Source organism: Poecilia reticulata, chromosome 3, assembly GCF_904066995.2.
Source record: "Poecilia reticulata chromosome 3, P_reticulata-male-v2, whole genome shotgun sequence".
NCBI classification, from domain to species: domain Eukaryota; kingdom Metazoa; phylum Chordata; class Actinopteri; order Cyprinodontiformes; family Poeciliidae; genus Poecilia; species Poecilia reticulata.
This window is the reverse complement of record NC_088832.1, coordinates 1,461,614-1,484,083: the sequence shown is the minus strand read 5'-3', so window position 1 is coordinate 1,484,083 and position 22,470 is coordinate 1,461,614. Positions and strand designations below refer to the sequence as shown.

At 39.9% G+C, this 22,470-nt stretch overlaps 1 protein-coding gene across 10 annotated transcripts in view; it reads right to left on the bottom strand.

Annotated features, from left to right (window-relative positions):
• znf536 (zinc finger protein 536) overlaps nt 1-22,470 on the bottom strand; it is a 233,865-nt gene that overhangs the window by 40,954 nt on the left and 170,441 nt on the right. For 9 of the 10 annotated variants that reach the window (XM_081604909.1, XM_081604912.1, XM_008404913.3 and 6 more), the window contains 2 exons: nt 21,289-21,447; nt 10,071-11,840 (listed from right to left, as the gene is read on the bottom strand). In XM_081604909.1, the coding sequence (XP_081461035.1) occupies nt 10,071-11,840; nt 21,289-21,447 (1,929 nt within the window). Of the gene's footprint in view, nt 1-10,070; nt 11,841-21,288; nt 21,453-22,470 lie in introns of all 10 variants that reach the window. The other variant, XM_081604910.1, reaches the window with a different exon arrangement.

The following is a 22,470-nucleotide window of genomic DNA, read 5'->3' as shown; positions in this document are numbered from 1 at the left end:
ACAGATTTATCTTAAAGTATACTGCTAATCCCCTTCAGTTTTAATCCCACCCCCCTCCTCCCAGTCCTTCCCCTACTACATCATTTTCATTCCTATCAAGGCATATTAAAAGAAGCTGTTTATGCTATGCGTCTTGATTTTTTACAAGGATTCCTGGAAAGTGAATCATGGAGCTCGAAGGACTTGTCTTTCGAAAAAAAATAAAGGATTATTAGAAGTAGGAATGGGCAAAAATCGTATGGTTAGTTGTGAAAAAACAATCGTGATAGCAGTTAGCTGACTGGCATTAGCTCCGGGTCAACTCATTACCTCACCTGTTTGTACACTCATTTCATACTTGAGAGTTCCCATTTGATCATTTTCTACTTCCATTCAAACATCATTTAATTATACTATAGTATAATTACTATAGTATATAGTTTGTTATAGCTAAAAAGTGTTTGAAAACTTTCTTTCTCTCAATCTCATTTTTAATTATCCCATTTGGACCAGTTATCTTTCATGAAATAGAGCAGTTTCTTTACCATACAAGGTAGCAACGTTTCCAACGTTCAGCAGATTTTTCTGCCCAAATTTCACAATTTTGATTTGGTTTTTGGCAATTTTGAAAAAGAGTTAAGCGAAATATGGAAATACATTTGCCAAAAAAGTTCTGACGTTGCAAACTTTCCCAGTCCAAACGTTCAGATCAGAAGGGCTGTCAGCACGGCGTGGTCAGAAAGAGACCCTCCAGGCTGGGATGGGAGCGGTGGAATGCTCCCATCCACTAGTGGGTCTCCACTTTACAGGAGGAACGAAACTCTGAAAAATATCTAAGTCCAAACATTCAGCTCGGAGGGGAGGACCCTCTCCATTTTTTGGAGAACTGTGATCTTTGCAAGCTTACAACTTATATGGTGGCAAAAACATCACTAATAAACTATACTTTATAATTTATGAAGTTTGTTAATATTTGAACATGCTAAAGTAATGTAAAATCTAGTAAACTTTACTAGAAACTTTACTTCCAAAGTTTCCAAAGTTTTACTGCGAAAGTTTGACAGTTATTTGTTTCAAACTTTGGTATCAACTGAATGATGACTTCAAATTATGTGCTTTTATGTTGCGCTTTAAAAAAGCCTTAAATGTAAACTTATAAAAGATTATACTATTATGTATATGTATGTGTATATTGTGTAACCATATATATATTTAATGTGAGTATGTGAATATACGTATATACATGGATATTTAAATACAAATGTATGCATGTATGTATGTATGTAAGAATATGGACAGTATCTTTCATTAATGTCGACTGCAGAGTAGGGTGGGCAAATATAATCCTTTTCTTCAGCCTATTCCTTTATTGGTAAATTATTGGTTTGTAAAATAGCATTTTACTTTTTTCCCTGTTTTAAATGTCAATTTACCAAAATAAAGCTCTTTTATGATCATCAAACCTATTTTATGATGAAAAACTACCAGTATGATTAAGCTGGTACGTTTTTAAAGGTTTTCCACTGCTGGTCGAATGAGGCCATCCATGAATTTTGTGTTTTGTTTCAAAATATGACCGAATGCAATTATTATGCATGGTTCAGCAACATAACTTGCACTACTCAGTGTAGCTGTTTTAGTAAAGGACAGTTTGATCAGTTTTATTCTATTACATTCTGTTACACTCTTAAGTATCTCCCTTTCGTGTCAATTGTTTCATTGGATAAATGAAACTCTAGCATAGGCTCACAGTGATGTCAGTACTGTGGTACACAGTTTGACAACCACATCAACCAGGTTGCCACTGATTATTTAATGTCAGAAGGTTTCACCACATGTGCCACTGCCATGGTAGTGACTCACATACTGCAACAATAATCTATTAATAACATAATGCATCTCCCACTGTGCTACGCACTCAGCTGGCATGCTAAATACTTGAAACTGATAGTGAAACTGATGGTAACTTTCTGTTGAACTTGAATGATACTTATTTGACCACTTGGAGGCACTTTCCTGAAATCTCCAAGGGAAATTTTATTTTCTGATCCATATGTATAAAAAATATATAATTTCAACGACAGCTAACATACCCAGGTCTGATGCATCAGTACTCTGTGAATTCCACACCTTTGATCCCACTATATGTGCACTACTCAGAAAAAAAATCTGATATTTCCTCACATCCAGAATCATATATCATGTGCTTTTCAATATGCATACAGAGCAAGTCAGGGTTAGAGATATTACTTGGGTTTGACAGGCTCATAAAGACTGCAGTTATAGATTTAAATACAGCTTAACTGTGAAACTTTTTACTTGAATAGAAACCACAGAGCATTAGAATGAAAGTTTAACCCTGCGTTACCCGTCCCTAATTGGGAGAAATAAAAAAAAAAGTTAAAGCAATACAGCCGGAGTCAAAGAGGGGCAGTGGAGGAGACCGAGGAGCGCGCCGAGTGTCTGATCTGATGCAACCTATTTGACGATTGTCATGCTGGATGGCGACGGCTGTGGTGATAGGTGGTGGAGGGGTGTTGTCATGCTCTCTGTCACACTCGGCTGTGTCACACTAGCTGGATGGATGCCTCTGTCCACTGCAAGCTGCTTGAATGAGGAAACATATGGGTGCACGAGAGCCTCGGCCCACCTCATGAATATTTGATTCATATTTCCTGTGTGTATGGGCAAGAAAAATAGAGAGAGAAACAGAGAGAGAGAGAGAACAGAGGAAGAAAGAGGGAAAAAAGGAAGGATATTTCTTTCTATTTCTCACTTGTCATTTCAGAAAAAGCTCACAAGGCTTACTTTGTGGCATTCTAATCATAATTGCCAATCCTGAATACAAATCTCTCAGCGCCAAACATGCCGAGTGAAACTGAAATGACAAAATGAAGCTCATATAACGGTGTAATCAAAGTTACATTCAGGAGAAAAAGGATAAGCGCGGGGGGGAGGGGGGGGGAGGGAGTTCTTCCCTAACCAGCAGGAGATGAGGATCAGGGGCCAGTTATTAGCTCGGCAAGGAACAAAGGGCCCCAGTGTTGCAAGGTGGCTTATGCCTCAGACAGTTACTGTACCTTTCAAAACTAATATGTAACCATATCTGTTTTAAAAGGATGATTCATATTACTGTGAATTCATGGGAAAACTTGTTCCCATCTCTTTGACCCAGGAAACACAAATCCCACTTGTCGTAAGCCCCCAACACACACACACACACACGCACACGCACCTACACACACCCTCAACATACAGACACATTCACTTCAACTACATGCCTGGCCTTTAACAAAAAATATCCCATTTAAAAAGATAGGCACATTAAATTTTTGTTATGATGTCAAATATCCTCAGCTTTTTTTGACAGAACAATGGAGCTGATTGTGCTTTAATGCTACTGAGGCGACTGGAAAAGGTCAGCGCGGGCGTGGCTGGGCGCACAAGGACGGCACTGACTGAAAATTGGGTTATATGTGATCAACTAAGTTATTAATCAGATTAAAATGGATTCCCTCTGCCTGCTGTTTAACTAGGCAAGAGGGAGGGAGGGGAGGAAAAAAAAAGAAAGAAATAAAGACGGCGCAAAGAGGGACAGAGATGCAGAACAAATAGGCCAGTGTTTACACATCCAAGAGCAAAGAAAGCCATTGTGTTGGGAAGCGCTCGCAGATGAGTTCCGATAAGGGCCGGGACCCTTCGGAACATCCCGGCGCATAGAACCCGGCTGTCTAAAAGCATGTGCCCTTGCCACAGATGCCCCCTCGTCTCATCCAGGTAACCTCTCTAATCCTGATTAAATCACTGTAATTAGAATAAGCAGCGTTCCTCCACCCCCATATTTCCCTAATAAAACAATGCAGCCGTTTAAATCCAGTCGGTGGGATTTGCAACGCAACAATGCAGTTTATATCCATCTCTGCTGAGGAATTAAGTGTATTTTCTAACTGCTAATGTTGTAACGTTGCGGGGTGATTTGTTTCGACGCTCGCTATTCTTATTCCCCCTGCGGTTTTGTCCCCCCTCCCCCCCCTTTTCTCTCCCTCGCCAACTTTATTTATTTGGCTCTTATTTATTTGCTTGTCTGAGCTTTTCTTTTTTTTTATGTTAAATCAAACAAGATTTATTTATTTTTTTATTCTTTTAGCAAGTGGTCGGGATCATTCCCTGCGACGGGGAAATAACGCAACTTATTTGTCCTTAATTGCCACAGAGCTTTTCAAACACAGCAACTTGCCGCCTGTGCGTCTCTACCTGTGTATATTTTTTTGTTTTTATTAGTATCACGGCACGGCTCCATTGATGTGGAATCGCAGAGGAAATAAAAGTTGACATAGTTTCTTCGTTTTTTTATAATTTTTTTTTTCCGTACCCCCACAATCCCTTGTTTTCCTCCCCGCTCTGCCTTGCTCTCTGTTGTGTTTTATATATCTGTATTTTTCCTTGAAGTTGCTGCGGCATTGTCTCATTATGTGTCGACTTGCTTTGTAAGTGTAGTTATTATGCCTGCGTGTCTTTTCCTGGCAGTGCTGTTTTCTTTCAATCTCTCTCTCCTCTCTCTCTCTAAAACACACACACACACACACACAATGTGCTGTCTCTCTCTGTTTCTTCCTCGGAGGATGAGGAGCTTTATGAGTACAACTCCTCTGAGGCATCCTCTTCACATCTCCAGGGCGCCTGGGGAAGGGAACGTTGCATTCTTAAGAGGAGCAACTCAAACTGAACAAAGTCTACAGGAGTCAAGGAAGAAAAGCAACAAACAGCAAACTAACGAGATGGGAAGCAGAGATCATGTCAAATATATCGGGTTAGAAGGCTAATTTATAACCCATTGTTTAATGTTTTCCAATATCAAATACTCTGCAAACATGCGGTGGGTGCAACAATATATAGACATGAAAGCGCTTTATTTGCACAAATATATAAACTCACATACGTATACTTTCTGTGACTGTTCTCATGCTGGTTTCTCCCCATCCCGTCTCTGTAGCACTGAATGGAATAATTGTCATGCAACTTTGCAATCATCCACCATTCGTCTCCATTTTTCTTATCAAGCGCAACTCGATCCTGCCTCTCATTCACTGCGCTGTACTTACAGGAAACACGATGTGACCGATATTATTGGTGGTATTAGTAAGAATGGCTGAGAAAAGCCAAGAAAGGAAGAATATGATTCTGTTTCAGATAGAAGCTTTCAGCAGCCCACTGATATATGGGAATTAGTAAGTGGGGGGGAATATTTTTAGAGAGTGAGAGCAACAGGTTTGCAGCTTGACAGCAGCTATTACATTTGATTGCTCCTTGAAAACTACACTATTTTGTTCTTTTGGGTGACAAGGTGATAATGCACCTCTGCACAAGTTAAACTGGTAATATCACCGCACGTGGGAAATAGCACCTTGCCTTCACCAGCCGTCAGAACTGTCACTCCGGCACGATGGAGGTGCACAATGAGAGCTTGGGGAAGCGCATCACAAACAGTAGTCTTCCTCTCAGTAAAACACAGACACACACACACACACACATGCAGACATACAGACAGAGAGACAGACAGACAGGCCTCCAGATGGCTTAATCACTGGAGGAGCCCATGCCCTCAAGCAACAAGCAAAAGAAAGAAAGACTTGAGAGTGAGAAAAACAGAAAAAGGATGGATCCTGGAGTGTGGGAAAGTGAAATGCAGGAATTTAAAGGAGGGAGGCGTGGGGGGGAGAAGGGGACGCCAGTGAGCTTGTATTGGTCCAAACAGAGAAACATCAGTTATTTCCATCTGGGCACTCAGATGTTGGTTCAAGTTTTAATCAAGTTAGACTGGTAACCAAAAATAGCACAAAATGGCTGAATTAGACATGACTACACTGATCTGGTGGGGAAAAAAGTAGGGAAACTGGACAATCGTTTTTTTGTTTTCATTTAAATTTTTAGAAAAGTTTCAGATTCTGGAGTTCGTTTCATGCTTAGTGGTACAATGTATCTCATCTTTAAAAGGGTAAGGTTCCATGAAAGAGCATTAATATGTGGAGACAGATGGCTTAATTACATTGTTTAATAAAAGAAATAAAAAACAAGAGTAACGTGAACACGTTACAATGATTTTATTGATCCTGCTCACAGTCATTGGGTAAACAGGGGGACTGCAACTAATTGAGCAAATTTCCCCAATATCGAAGAAAGTCGTACATGTAAATTTTGGTTTACTTGCATTCATATGCAAACTTGCGTGTGAAAAACTTGTGCAAGGCAGTAAACTATTCAGTTAGGCATGACAAATAAACCATTTTGTCAACAAGGATTACACCAATTCATCTAAAATGGATGCCTTTAGAAGTTTGGAGGAGGAATCTAGAAGAAAACCATGGAAAGATGACTAAAGGTTTCGTACCTGTCGCAAAGATCGTGCATTAAAACAAAAGGTTGTAACAGCATATTTGTCATACATTTATAAAGCATAAAATAGCGAAGCGAGAGCCCTTTTTTTCACTAACGCAAACAAAACAGCAATTATTAGGAGAACTACAGAGTATACCATAAGAGTCCTTGATATTCTGATGGGTCTAATTGAACACATCCAAGCATTTCCCTGGCTTCTTTCTTTTGCCTACTCCTCTAATTCTAAGAGGTGCTCAGCTATGAGCGCTGCCATTTTCTGCTCTAAAATCCTCTGAGCACGACGCTCTCCAGCTTGTCAGTCTCAACCTTCCAAAGTCCCACACCACATTTAATATATTAAGTGAACAAGGGGGTTGAGGTAACGTGAGTAATACAACGTGAGGAGCAATGTTCGCAAGCAGACCTGGCGTGTACAGCACCGTTTGAATAATGTAATACTTCATGTTTGATAATGCATGGCTATAGATAGGTCTACAGCACAGCCAAGTATTGATTGTGTTAAGCACACCTAGAGTACAGCAAATGGTGTGGGTATATATCAATCTTTACTATGAACTGTACTTAAGTAACCAGATACCTTGTCTGATTACAGAAACCTCAGGGCCACTGATGCTGCTAATGACATTTATTGATAAACCTAATTTTCAGGGCCAGTTTGAGGCGTGCTTTAATATCACAGACAGGTTGAGTGTGTGTTTGTGTAAATCCTCACATCTTCATCTATATCTGTTAAAAGTCAAAGTGCAACTAGACTCATGTATATTGTGGCCCGTTGTGCCTCCTCCGGGCATACTAATGAAGAAGCGGTCAGTCCAAACGTGCAACGCGTGCCTTACGACGCTTCCCGCACATTCAGGGGAGAATTTCAATATTAATGATTTATGCCATATTTGCATACAAACCTAATGCAAACCCACTCAAGATAATCACATTTTGCCAGGTCTGAATTGAGTTTTACAGACGTCTGCGCTACTACCCCCACCTTCTTCTTTTTTTTTCCACCCACCATGTAACAGTGGAATGTGTGTCTCTTTTTTTTTTTTTTTGTTCAAGCTGCGGGTGACCCCCCAACACAAGGGGTTTACAAGTGGACACATAAAGAAGGACTGTAATAGTGCATTTTACTGAGACAAGTGTGCCTATTATTTCCCTTCCAGCCACGCAGCAGTAGCGTATGAACCAGGACCGGCAGAAACAGGAAGGATAATAGCACACACTGACCGTGTTGTCAACAAGGATGGTAAAAATGTTATTTTGTCCTGAAAACACCATATCCATGCTCTTCCCTTATGCTTCTATCTCAACTCATTTCAACTACAACTCAGATGTTTTTTAGAGAACATTTGATGATGACTGCGACCAAACCGAGCTACTAGTTGCAGTATATTTCACCCGAATACAGAAATACAATCAGAAAATTGCAATTTTTGCAGTTAAACATAAACTGAAGTACCATAGATTAAAAAACTAAGTGGACAATAAGAAACCAAATGCACTGACAGTTAATGACTATAATGGCCCAGCAGTTTTAAACAACTTTTTGCCAAATAAATGAAAAATAATTAACAGTTAACGTGAAGTATGTTATACAGAATTATAGTGATTTTTTTTATATTTAACTACCAAATTTTCCACACTATAAGGTGCACCTAAAAACCTTCAATTTCCTCAAAAGCCGACAGTGCACCTTATATATGGACCAATATTGAGCCACAACGGGTCTAGCAACTACGGTAAGCAGCCGCCGACTTCATTTTCGCCAGTAGAAGAAGAAGCGCGCGGTGCATGCTGGGATAGTTGTCAGAACGCTGGTTTGTTAATAAAGTTTGACTGACCTATCTACGTACCGACCTGATAATCAAGTCGTCTGCAGGTCATTTAGCACCAGGTTCTCCACAAACATGCTGTGCGCGACCGGAGAAGGGTGACCATCGTCCGGCCACGCCCCGGCCACCCGAGTCCAGTCCGACTCGGGTGGCTCTCCTCGCCACCCGAGTCGGACTGTTTTGTTGACATTCTTTATGTCAACAAAGTGGCTTTAGATATTCATCCAGGGTGCTTCAACTATGGTTACCAAGGGACCAGTCCCTATACATTTAAAGCCGGCGGGGGCTCATGGGAAGAGAGATTGGTGGGCTTGTCGGTTGGTCTGTGTTACCCAGAAAGCATTTGGGCACAATATCGCAACACCAACACCGTGAGTGAAACAATGACTGCGGCAGCCTACTATATAAAGTACTCGGGGACCACTTCTTTATTATTACACATTCACATTTGTATAGTACGAAACAAATCGCGTCCCATATCGGTTCAATACAGGACGGGTGGCAACCCTAACTATAGCGTCTATTCTATGCGCCTTATAATGTGTTGCGCCTTATATATGGAAAAAGTTTTAAAATAGGTAATTCATTGAAGGTGCGCCTTATAGTGCGGAAAATACGGTAATCAAAATCCTGTTTATATCTGGAAAACAATTTACATTTGACCCAACTTATGGTTTTGCTTTTCAAAGTTCATATTTATTGCAACACAAAGTTTATGCAATTTGTGAAATAACTAACGTTATTGAAAAGCTGCACAAGTATTTCTTCATCTTGGAGAAGCTAAATAATCACTTTTATCTCATTTACATTCTAGGACTTCTAAAAAAGGATTTGATTTTACTCATGTTTACTATAATGCCTCAATGTGATTATTAGTGCAGTGTAAAAAAAAAAAGAAAAGCCTGAAATTCAAAGTTAAATATTCGTAACGGCGAACACAGCTATCCACTTTACATTTCTAGCTTCCAGATTATTGCATGTGTGACTTTCTGCTGCAAAGGCTTTCTCTCTTTTTAAGAATACTTCATAGTCATTATTATCTTATTTTCTTGTGCCCATAAGTAACGAGTTTGCTGTCATTTTGCAGCCACTTGATTTTCTTTTTGCTTTGGACATAACAAAAAAATATCAACATTTTTATTAAAACCAATGACATTAACTATGTGTCACTGGTAGAGGGCTCATGGATACCGATGACCAACAGCACTCGTTTTTACTCTCTTTTTATACAGACACTCGGCAACCAGCGAGCACTGTAAAAAATAGGGAGGGTGAGATAAAAAGACTTTTTTTTCCTTCAGTCTCAAGGATCAGCTATAACCTTAGCAGAATCATGAAAGCTGACAGTTCATTTTTCACAGGGTCATAGATCGACGAATCTTATAAAGTAATGGGCTTTTGGGAGCCGGCTTTATGAGGGTTAAGATGGTTAAGAGACATGTGGAGGAGATGGTACAGGGAACTGAGGTCCTGCTCTGACTCATCCAGGGTTATTCCCCCCATGCTGAGGAGCAGGAGGGAGGAACTGCACTCCCAGTAATATAAACGTGTAATAAAGATTAATCTGTTGCTAGTCGCCAGGCTGATAGCTTCTAAACTTGCTTGAAATAAGGCTCAAATCACTTCAGGGCCAATCTTGAGATATTTAGTGAGTGTTTGGGACTACCTTTGTGGGTGTCAAGCAAAAAATAAAGGGTTTATGGATTTGTGAGCTTGAGGTTTATGTGTATGCAGCAGTGGTGCAATTTAATCTACCTTATAAATGTTGTTTTATGCAGGTATAAGGCTTTTGTTTTTGTGATGTTATTTGTAAATGTGTATGTGTGCTTTCCAGTATTAACTATGTCATGAGGTGTCACACATGCTCACCAGTTCCATCAGACCTCTTCACACTGCCCGTGATCGATCCACCACTTCCGCCTCCCAGTCCGTTGAACGTAGGGGTGGAGTCATTACTGTAGGCTCGGAGGACAGACAGCATGGTCATTTGCTGCTCTAGGTGGGCCTGTGGATCAGCCTTCAAAAGTCCCGATGCACCTTCCGAGGACAGGAGGCCCAGGCCCTGCTGCCACTGCTTGTCCAGCGCCAGGGTTTGGTTCTGGGCTTGGGGAACCAGAGACAGTGGCTTCATGGTGGTGGAGGACACTGGTAAACCAGCATTGCTCATTAGAGTAAGAGAAGAGTCATCTTGCAGCTGTTTAGCGTGAGACTGGCTGTGGTCAGAAACAGGACTGGCTTCCTCTCTCTCCAAGTCCATTTGATCATCATCATCTCTTTCCTCCTCTTCTTCAGCCACTCTACCGTCATCATCCTCTTCCTCAGAGTTATTCTGTAGCTGTGGTCTCTTTGGGGTGTTTGAAGGGGTTCCACATGTGCTGTGCTCTCCAGCTTTTGTGATTTCTTCATCTGATCCAATGCGGTCGTACTCAGTATCTCCACAGGAACCCCTGTCACCAATCTGGTCATCCACAGCTGACGGTGTTCCTCCAATGACCTGATTGTGCAGTTCCAGTCCCTGCTCCGCTATATAACCTTGAAGGCCTGGGGTAACTCTTGAAGAGCCATCATATAGACCACCAAACCTCCTGAAGAAATCACTTTGGAATGGGTTGTACGGTTGGTCAATGTGGTTGTTCCAAACTCCCTGGATTTTCTCACCATCTCTGTCTCCTTCTCTCTCCAGCGCCAAAGCAGAGCTCTTGATATTAGAAGAATGAATGGTAGAGTTGGTGGGAAGAACCTCCTGCTGAATCTCTTTGCCGGCATCACCCCGCTGCATTTGGGCTTTACCCAGGTGGTTAGCTTGAAGGTGTAGAGCCATGAGCTCCAAAGAGGAAGTAGAGAAAGAGCAGAAGAGGCAGCCGTGCCAAGCCACGTTATCGTGAACAGTGATTGAGGAGCCAGGCAGGGATCCGGGTCCAGACTCCGGACGTACTGATACAGAAAGATCGAGAGGTTCATACTGGGACCCAGGCTTTCCAGTCTCTGAATGCTTCTTAACTTCTGGTTTGTCATCTTTCTCCTGGTCACTTGAGACAACACGTTTGGCTTTGGGCTCACCGTTATCATGGTAGCGCTGAATTGGGAGCTGGACAGGGTTGTGGTTGTCAGCAACATCTTTCTTCATAGAGCTGAGGACGAAATTGTCCATGAAAGCTTGGAGAGAACCTTGGAAGTGGACTCCGTTCCCTATCATACTTTGGTAAGCCCTGCTTAGGTCGGAGAAACTGGCGGCACTGTCAGCTGCTGAAACAATGGGGGATTGGCCATCCGGAGTCTTCAGGTTCTCAGCTGAATGGATCGAATCAAAACGCCGATCCCCACGATCGCGATCTCGTTCGTGTGGCGCTATGATACCAGCCGATGCCCACTGATGTGGCAGCAGCGGACCAGCTCTGAAGTCCAGATTGGCTGGCATGCCCTTGAAAACATTACGGAGTACATCTGGTCGGGCGAAGATGCCACTACCTGCTTTCCCAGAATCGTCTTTATGGTCTGAAGATGTGTTGTGGCCAGAGGACGAGCCTGATGTGTTGGAGCCGTTTTGACGTTCACGATGGTGGCGCTCCAGGTGGTACTTCAGACTTGCAGACTGGGTGCCAGCATAGTCACAATGAGGGCATCGGTAGGGTTTCTCTCCTGAGAAGCCAAAACAGAGACAGAGAGCGAGAAAAAAAAGACAAGGAAAACAGTGAATAATTAACCTGCTTATTACTTTAATTCTGTATCAAAATCTATTTATTGGAGCAGGGAAAGTGGACCCTAGGGTCATGTAACCTCCCTCAACAAAGAAAATTAGGTCAAATGAGCTCACCAAAGAGATATGCATTTCATTAACCACTAAGAGAAAGGATATTAGTTCATATTAAAAATGTCAGCTTTCGCTACATGAAAAAAAGATAGCTTTTCAAAGTAGAAGGAAGTTTGAGAAACATACATAAATACTAAAACAAAGAAAAGAAGAACAAAATAAGCTATAACTAATGAACCAGAAAAGCCTTTCAATCAACAACAACTACCACTGACTGGAAGTCTCTTGTCTTCCAGTCAGCAGTCCATCGCTGCCTGATGTCTATATAAGTGTTAATATGCTTGTGTTAGGACAGGAGCCGGCCAGTGATCATGAGCTGATCCAGCTTCACCAAGTGAGCCATCACTCATATCAACACCATAAAGACGTTTCACTATAGGCTGCTTTCACTTCACTGGTACAGATGACAATTTCATCTGAGAACAAAACTATCTGGATGTTATCTGTTCTTCGAAGGGTGTAACTAGACCTGTATTTATAACAAAATATGTGTGCGTGTGTGCGTGTGTGCGTGCGTGCGTGTGTGCGTGGGTGTGTGTGTGTGTGTTTGGAGTGGGGTCACTGTCTCTGTTCTCTTGCTTTGTTTGCTCTCAGGCGTGTGCCTTGGCAGTGAGAGTGTAATTTCTCGGACATTCCCCATTTGCAGCTTCTCCTGTGGGGTGGAGGGATGTAGGGTTGTGTGTGCGTGTGTGTGTGTTGGTGGGAGGAGGTGGGGGGCTCTGAGAGTAATGCAACCCTGACCACACTGCAGCGAATCAAATAAGAATACAAACTAGGCTAAACTGCTATGTAAAAGTAATAAAAGGACGAGGGGAAAATTGCAGGCAACACATGCGGACCACATGTCTGTTTGGAGCCCGGTGATAAAGAACAATATGATTCACTACAGAGGATACAGATGAAAGTGATTTATATTACAGTAAAAGACGGAGGAATCTGTTCTATAACATCTACATGTGTTTATTTATGCTTCACATCCATATTCATGGATATTCCTGATGATGGTTTAACTCCAGCATTATTCTGCCTGAAGTTGATCTTCCATAGGAATGATGCTTATGTTGAAATAGAACACATCCTGCTAGCAATTATAATAGGCTTGGCGTCTGAGCCAGATTTGGATTCATTAAACAATGAACAAAGAGGGAAAAAATGCTAAGCTTGATTTTTTTTCTTTCTCTTTTTTTTTTTTTTTTTTTTGAAACACATACATATTAAAAGTTGCCAGAGTGGAATTTCTGTAAAAGGGCTAACAATAACTGTGTGTAAAGGCATGCAGATTAGTGGAAAAATAAATAAAAGGGGAATCGGATGGCTGTAGTGTGTTGTATACGCATTCTTTCTATATATTTAAAGTATATGCCAATAAAATATTTAGATTATACGCATGGAAAACATTTCATAGAGAAGAAAAAAAGCATTGTTACGCAAGGCTGGTTTGAATGATTTAAGTCGGGCTGTGTAGTAAATCATGGATATAATTAGCAAATGGCATACTGCTCAAGTAATTTATCATTATTTAGAGGGCACCATTCCAGAAAAAGACTTTGTGATCTGCAGACCTACTGCAGAGTTCTCAAATAAAGGGCCACAAACACCAACTCAATAGAATATTGATACGGGAGAGAAAAGAATAGGGGGCTATACAAAAGAAAATTGAAGGTGGAACTGCTGAGGAGTGTAAAAAGAAAGAATAAGAGAAAAAAAGCAAAGAAAGGAGAAGGAGAGCATGGAGAGAGACAGATAACCCTGACTGGAGAAAGAAAGACAATGATTTGATATCTTTTCTCTTACAGCAGAGTGTCTGTGAAGCATAGAGTATATTTAAAATAAACCATACGAGATGAGCTTTTAACCCAATAAGTGCTTCTCCTGTGAGCTGCCGAACAGAGGCTCAGTGCTGATTTAATAAGGAAACGTCCCTGATGCAAATGATCATTCTCAATTCCTCTAACTGGACAAAATGATATTCTAAGAGCCAAATTAGACAGAAATTAGACTGATAAGATTTTTTTTCCATCCTCTGTTTTTTCTTCCCTAATAAGACATTGTTAATGTTTAAGGGGAAAATAAAGATTTATATGCACTAACAAGGTATACAGTCGGTCTCAAATATGTACACACCCCTGTTCACATACATCATTTTTGACCTTTAATGGAACATCTTGAGCTTAAGTTTCTCCCCAACCTTGACGTAGAATGTGCTACGATTTGATAAAATCAAAGTCGAATATTTTGTCAGATAAATATTGACAAAAAATGTCATATCCAGAGTGAAAATCAATCAATAGAATGGCTACATCAACCTAAAATAAAGTTTTGAAATGCTCCCGTTAGATTTAAAACTGAAATTGACAGAGGATCTGTGGGGTCTCCCCAAGAGGGCTGTGGGTAAGCCATGTAATCACAATCTGCTAGATTTGAAAAAATCCTTGTAGGTAAATTGTCTAAATCAAAATGTAATGGCTAACAGGCTACTCTAGGTAGTTTTTTCTTTGTTATTATTATTAATATTTTTTTCGTCCTCTAACAAAGGTGAATACCAGGGGCGTGTACACTTTCTTTTTACATCCAGTGTATCTAAAGTGACAAAGACAAACATTCCAAAATATTTTACACATAACCCCATCCTACTGATGCTTATAGGGCAAGGCGAGCTGAAGGCAAAAACAAATGTTCAGAGTGATCCGTTTCTGTCCGTTTCCCATTAAAATTAAGCACAGGACTATCTGGAGCAAGTGAAACAGATGACTTGTGCATTTCTGCCTCTCCTTGTGTTTATGGACGTGTGTGCGCACCATTTGGAATGTGTGTGAACACATGTTTATGCATGCGTGTCAGCTCAACACTGTGTGCGTGTGTGTGTGTGTGTGTGTGTGTGTGTGCGTGTGGGTGTGCGTGTGCGTGCGTGCGTGTGTGTGTGTGCGTGTGCGTGCGTGTGCTTGTGTGTATAGGCGTGTGTGGTTGTGTCTTAGAGAGCCATTTGGACTGGCTAAGACATCTGCTCCATCATACGTCAGGGGCCTGGTGTGACATCTGGGGAATATACTGTATCCTGCCTTGCAACATTACACACAATTTACTGCTAAAGGTCATTATGTACCCGTTAATCCACTTTTAATTGATATCAGCCAAACAGCACAACTTCCCAGGCACATGACAGATCATTCCTGCATCAAAGCCAGGAAACTGCTTTATGGTATTTAAAAATAGATTGGTCAACTTTCACAGTTGTTAGTTTGTTAGACTATTTTTTTTATTTTTAGCATTAAATAGATGGATAGGACAGATAGAACATTTTGTTAGCTGTGACGTGGTTTCAAATGATTCAGAGATAAGTACTGTTAAGATGTTGACTGGCTGTGACCAGTTTCAAGTCTTTTAAATCAATAAGCCATTGAACTTAAAAGGTTTAATTTTCTTTGCAATTAGCATAAATTAGTAAAAAAAAAAAGGCACAGAATATTATTACACCTGTCATAATAAATACACTATGTTTTCAGTTATGCATGATGATATATCCATGGGGATATTTTTTTTTACTATTTTGTTGAAAAAAAAAACAAAAAACTAAAAAACAAACTTGTATTTTAACATTTTTGTGTAAACACCTAAACCTTTTCACAGAAGGTTAAGGTATCCTGTGAATATTTGTCTATACTTACTGCAGAGGGGGAAATTATAGTGGCACAACTGACAGGCAGTGGTGTAAAAAGTGGGTATGCACAACATGAGTCGCATAGCGGCGCTGCGTTAAAGAGGTGGAAATATTATCATATAATATGGCCTTTAATGTGCCTGCATACACCTCAGTACACAGTTGAGCACCTGCTGACAGAAAACTGGTAAAGGATTTTTAGCTTAGCTAGAACAATGGAAATATTTGATTTATGTCATAGCGACCATGAGGAAGAAATGCTTAATTAAGGTGTGTTAATTGAAACCAAGCAACAACAAAAAAAGACCTTTAATATCAGCATTTTAATAGTCTTCCTTTCTTCCTGTATTAATTGTCAAGATATATTTTATTAAAAAGGGGCATGAAAGTCTAGAAGTAAAACTAACAAAATAGTGTGAATGTGATCAGATATCTGGGGGGATAGTTATGGGTTTTTTAAGTGAGGATTTACTGAAAGGTTGTAAGCACATAGTATGTAGTGTGATGCAGACAACATTCTGTTTGGTGTAAATCCAGACTATTTGGTCTGAGATGCTGAAGCTGACAAAGGTCAAGACCAAACAGGACTTCTATCATTTTACCGTCTTCAAATAACTTCTAAAGTGTCGCAGTGATTATACAAGCGCTATTTTATTTCTTTGTAATTGTTAAAATCCATGACAATTGGATAGAAACATAGCTATCCTGAAATATTACAAGGGGAGGCTGTAACCAAACCTGCAACCTTCCTATTGCAGGATGTCTATTCTACCCAATGAGCCACAGTGTGTCACAGGTTGCTACATAAATATAGCAGCAACCTAGGAAGACACGAATGAGTCTACATGGTTTCCTACAAGAGTTTTCAGATGGTAGAAACCCGCTTTGGCCTCTCTCTTAGGCATTGAGGGTAACTACAACCAAAACATGTCTAATGCTAGTGGGAGAAATGGCTCATACAAAGGCCATTGTTGAAAAACCAAAGACAAAGAAATCCTGCAACTGCATCTTTGTTTACATTTGGTGAAGAAGGGCGTTGTTCAGAGGTTTTCGTGTTGTTTTCTTCAGCAGTTCTTGGTGCAGCGCCACCACAGGTGAGGACGGGAACAGGATTTTCAAAGGGTTGGTTCATTTGACACAATGAGTGCAATGTGAAAGAAAGCCAAGTTAATCGAATCGAGTCAACTGGACTATCAGTTGTGAAAACACCATAAAGTCCATTCATTATACAATAATTTTTCTGTCATGCTCTTTCCTTCATTCAGATACTAAACATATTTTACAGCTTTCATGGTAATTCTGTTTTCTTTGACTCACCAAAATCTTGGTGATGTTTGAATAACGTCACAACAGAAACTGACTTTATTAAATACGTCAACTCTTGTGCTCATTAGATTTTTTTTTTTGGTAAATACATTTATTGTATGGTTGTTGTCAAGAATAAATCTTCTATTGCTAGCATTTTTGTCTTTTAGCAGTTGGGGGTAATCTGGCAGTGTTTCTCACATTGTCAGGACTAACTGTTCAATTATTAAAGAGGGAAAAATCACACCATAAAGGGATGCTATATGCACAGGGGAACTTTGGATATTAAGTGTGCTCTACAGGGGAATATTAAATCTTGCACTGTTACTGTATTAAAAACACTGAAGAGAAGAAATTAGGAAAGGATGAGAAAAAGGTAAATGCACTGAAAAAAACCCCACAGAGATACTCAGAGAAAGAACAGAAAGGAGGAGAGGGAGGGGCCCAAAGGATTGAGAGGAATAGAGACGGAGATCACAGGTCCCTCTTGATTCATCCTGATTACAAGGTTAGGTTAAGGTTAAATGACACGGGCAAGTCATGCTTCTTCTCTCCCCCTGTCTCCATTTCTTTCTCTCTCCCTCTGCTCATTTAAAGTGAGCAGGCACTCTTATTGGCTATGTGCTTCGGCCTGAAGTTATGTGAAGCTATTGTCAGGAGCGAGGTCTTTTTTTATTTATTTTTTTTTACACACAGCTGCTTACTGCTAAATAGTGCCTTGTCCAGAAGGGGACAATCTGGGCCTCTAATTGCTGTCACTGAAGCCTAGATTCATTATGTGACTTTCCCATTAAAATGTGAGCATTAATTTGTATAATGAAATATCACCCTCTGCAGTGTGTTCATTAGCTCTGGCCCCACACTGTAGTGCCACAGTCGCACAATGTTAGCTACCTAGAAAACTGTGGTTAATTTTGCTAATGGATATTTTCCCACTCGATGTTCAAGAGGAAATTAATACTGTAACATTAGCTCTTTAACTTTTTGAGGAATTTAAATTCACTTCATTCCTTTCAAGCCGGTGTTAGTCACTCATTAATCTCCGCATTGCACTGCACAATGCTGCCTTGGCCAGCTCGGTAAGCAACTCTATTGTGTCAGTCACTTTGCATTAGGGTAACGAGAGCTCGGCTGTCATCTATGAATTTCCTTGCATTGTCACCGGAGCACAGAGCAGATCTTCAGCCCCTGCAGAAGTCATCTTGTGGTGATAATGGAGCTGCTCCGATTAGAGCATAGGAATGATTTAAAGACCACATATTGGGGATGCATCAAGCTGGTTTTTCCCCCCTTCGCATGTGTGGAAGAGACACTATTAAATCTGTGCTTAAACAGGCCCATATCCAAGGATACATTCCTTTTGAAAAGACAACATCCTCACTAAACCTTCCAAGTTTTGCAGAAGAGCGGGGTGGAACTCCTCTGTTGTTTCACTATATGTTGAAATATGAACGAATGAATGTAAAATATACAGTGGAGGAAATCAGATTGGTCTAGCGGCGTATTTCGTTAAATGTTTTGTAAAACACCAGGCCAAGGTGGAGGCCTGCACTTCCTTCATGATAAAATATGGCCCTCAGGGGTGTTCTTACTGCAACATACTACTCAAAGCAGACATAACTCAGCTCTCTGACCTAACAGATATCAAATGATTCCCAAAGTCATCACCAGCTACTGGAGTGCTGCTGGGGTAGCACAGCCTGGTTGTGCTATTTAACTTAAGAAATCTAATTTGGTAAGTGTTACTGGATGTGTTAGCATGGTGCAGATTGAAGGTTTTCTCCTGGCCTCGGATCAATATGTGCTTTCATTGAGGAAACAAAAGGGGGCTCCCTATCATGTCAGCACCCTGACAGACAAAGAGGAAACACAAGCAAATAAGAACAGACTTTTTTAAACTGTTAAATAGGATTTGTAATTAGGTTCGGTTTCAGCTCAGGTTAACTTTTTTTGACTCAATCCTCCACTTTTATGGACACAGAAGGTTTTTGTGACATTAAAAACCTGCATTTCCTTTGACCAGAGGATCAATCCATTGACCAGATGATTGTGTAATTTGACATTTGAAAAATAAATTTACTTAATTGAAACACTTTACTTAATTGAAAAAAGTTTTTGTTGCGAGGATGAGGTGGTTTTTTTGGCTGTTTCGTAATTAGTTTACTTCACAAAACTGCTATGAATATACTTTTTCACATGACACAAGTCACATGATCAAAAACAACATGTTACCACTGCCACAAAACATGAAGAAGAAGAAGACGACAGGAAGTGGTAGGAGGATGATGTTTTTAATGACGCGTGAACTTATTCATGTATGATTTCAATTATGTTTCTTATTTAATTGAAAAACACAATTATAGAATTGTTTTGTTGTCCAACATCAGTGTAATATTGAAAAAGTTAATATACTTCTATATTATATGTAGAAATATATATTTCTAATGGAAACGCAGCTGTTCCACCTTTAATTTGACGTATACTTTGGGCATTTTAACTTAAAAAACAGATATTGTGGGATAAACACATACAAAGGTGCAAAAGGTTTCTAAAGGTTTTATGAAGGAGGGATGTTTTTATATTAGAAAAAAACTGGCATTTTAACAAGATTGTGAACCCTTTTAGGATGCAGTATGTATTTCCATTACGAGAGTTCAGTTGAACTCTTAACCTTCTTAATCCTATTTAGGTGATCCAGGTAAGCTGTAGGTAAGGATCTTAATGCCTTGCTCAATAATGCTTTGACCAGGCAAATGTAGGTTACTTAGTTCTCTCCATGCAAATGAGCCTGTTGGTAAATGCCTGACCAGGTAAATTTTCTTCAATCTGGATTTTCAAGATTATCCAATGTTTAAACTCGATTACACAACAAAAGTACAACAAATTAAACCTTGTTCCAGCTTCTCAAATATCTTGTTTTTTTCTGTCTTATGATTTTATTGAAATGTATGTCCCTCTGCAGTTTTAGGAGTAATATGAGTAAAATGTCATAGGTGAATTGTAACAGGATTTTGGCCATTTCTATTCAAATATTAACAGTGAAACCTGCAGCTTATGGCCTTTATGTTGCATCCTTTACACATAGTTTACCCTTTGATAGAACTGAAAACAACACTTTTCCAAACCACACATTTTACCATTCTACATTTAAAAGACACAACCTGTTAATATAATATCAACTATTGTACAATATCAAGCCTCTAGTTTTTAATAATAACTAAATATGTTAAGAGCATCTAATTTGTCAGACATTTCTGTGCCAAAGGGACACCTAGCAACAGTCCGGTACATACTGTATATCTAACCCTAAAAACTAAAATTTAGAAACTTAAATGTAAAGATCTATTATTCTATGTCAAAAAAAGAATTATAATTCATGGCACCATATACATCTATATGATATTTCAATATACTTTGTCAGGTATAAACATGTGGATGTGTATAGTAAGCTAAATGTAGTTAACAATATATTAAAACATTCCAGGCCAATCCTAAGCCTCACCGTATCACCATATTCTCATATGCAGAAGTACAGCACCATACAAACCCCCTCCACCCTCACATTATTTTTTTCTACATTAAATGTAAATGACTCTCACCACTGTTAATTGTGTTGGAAGATGTTTTTAAAAAATGTGGAGTTTATTTGTCTCAAGTAGCTTTTATATTTGGTGCATGTTACTGACACAAATAAGCTAATAAGGGGAGATTGTTAAATTTTCAGATTGGATAAGCAAAAGTTTCCATTTATATTAGTAGAAGAAGTAAGATAAATAATACTGCAGTGGGAAAAGTTGACACTATGTTTACTTTGATGGTTAGAGACAGTAAAAGCTGCATTTCTGTTCTTTTCAGTGATGAATAATCTGAGTTTTTTACTCTGTGGTGTTTTGACAATGTTGTGTGTTCTGTGGTTTATGGACATTTACTTTTCACTCTGTGTTTCTGTGGTTGTTTCTTAGGGTAAATTCTGATGTCATAATGTATATTCATTGAAAAATAAATGTGTTGTTAAAATCAAAATCTTTCTTTTGTTCTTTCTTTCTTTCTTCCTTCTTCCTTTCTTTATAGTTATTCATTACCAATAATGATTTCTTGTGTTCTCATTTGGAAAATATGCAATTGATTAATTTGCATCATATCCATCATGTAACAAAGCCGTCCAATATGTGATTAGGCCAATATTCAGAACCCAATATGTCAATCTAACCCCAGAAGAAATGTCAGTACAAGTAGTAAAGTAAATTTTGCATGAAGTACAATAAATGTTTAATAGTGAATGAAATTACTGACACGATGCTAACTGTACTGACCTGTGTGTATCCGCAGGTGGACTTTGAGATGATGGGAGGTGCGGAAGGACTTCCCGCAATAGGGGCAGTCCTTAGAGGACGAGCCGATGCTCCGCTCCCTGACCTGGGATGGAGGCGGCTGCAGGCTCACCGCTGCCTTCGCCAAGTCTTCCCCAGCATCTGGAGTAAACACAGAGACAACACAGGGAGGGGAGGGTGAATGGACGGTGTGCTGAGTGCCAAATCAAACCAGCCCTCCTCACATCACATCACTTTTTTTTGTGTCTTTGTCTGCTGTTCGTAAGTCATTGTCCCTCCTTTACCGTGCCGAATGAGCAAACAGCACAAACGCATCAAACAGGCTCACGAGCTGAGCTTTTTTCCTTCCCTGACAGAACGCTGACGGTTCATAAACTTTTCTGGTTCTTTAGAAACACCAAAGCTCTGAGATGCCACCGCTTTAACCCAACCATCCACACACCCCCAACACTGAGACCACACCCCTCACTCCCACTGCTTTTCTTCCCTTCCCCACCTCCCCCCCACAACCTTCACTATCATCACCAGTCCTATTAAGCATATGCTAAGTGGCAAAGAGAATTAAAACTGCTAAATAAGGCAGACAAAAAGAAAGCAGAATAAAAGAGAGGGAGAGAGAGAGAGAGAGAGAAAGAGAGAGAGAAAGAGAGTGGTTTGGCTTTGTCAGCATCGCAGGATCTCCTTGCATCTCTTCCTGCGACCTGATTTTGACAGGAAGCTGTCAGAGATATGATAGGGTGATAACAGTTTTGACCCAGCCCTCCGCCACTTCCTCCGCATGCCAAAAAACGATGATGCACAGTTTAGTGCAACAGCAGTCTGTTATCAACACAATCAGCACCCGAATAGGAATCTAAAAGATGAGTGACGACAACCTGGGAATGTGTTGACAGCAGCATAATCTGAGGTGAGGGTGTCACCGTCAGATTGTACACACTGGCCTTGTACCCACGATAAGGAGTCTGTCATGTGCTGAATTTAAAGGGATGAGAACAAATAAAAGCAACTTAAAAAGAAAACAGGAAAACAGAAATTTGTTGTTGACATATTTCTTTGTCCTAAAGCTGTAAAATTAGAAATGCGTTATCTGTTTAAGTTCTGTTTAATATGTTGTGATAGAAGTAAGAGTACATGAACAAAACCTAATACTGAATATTATTTTAA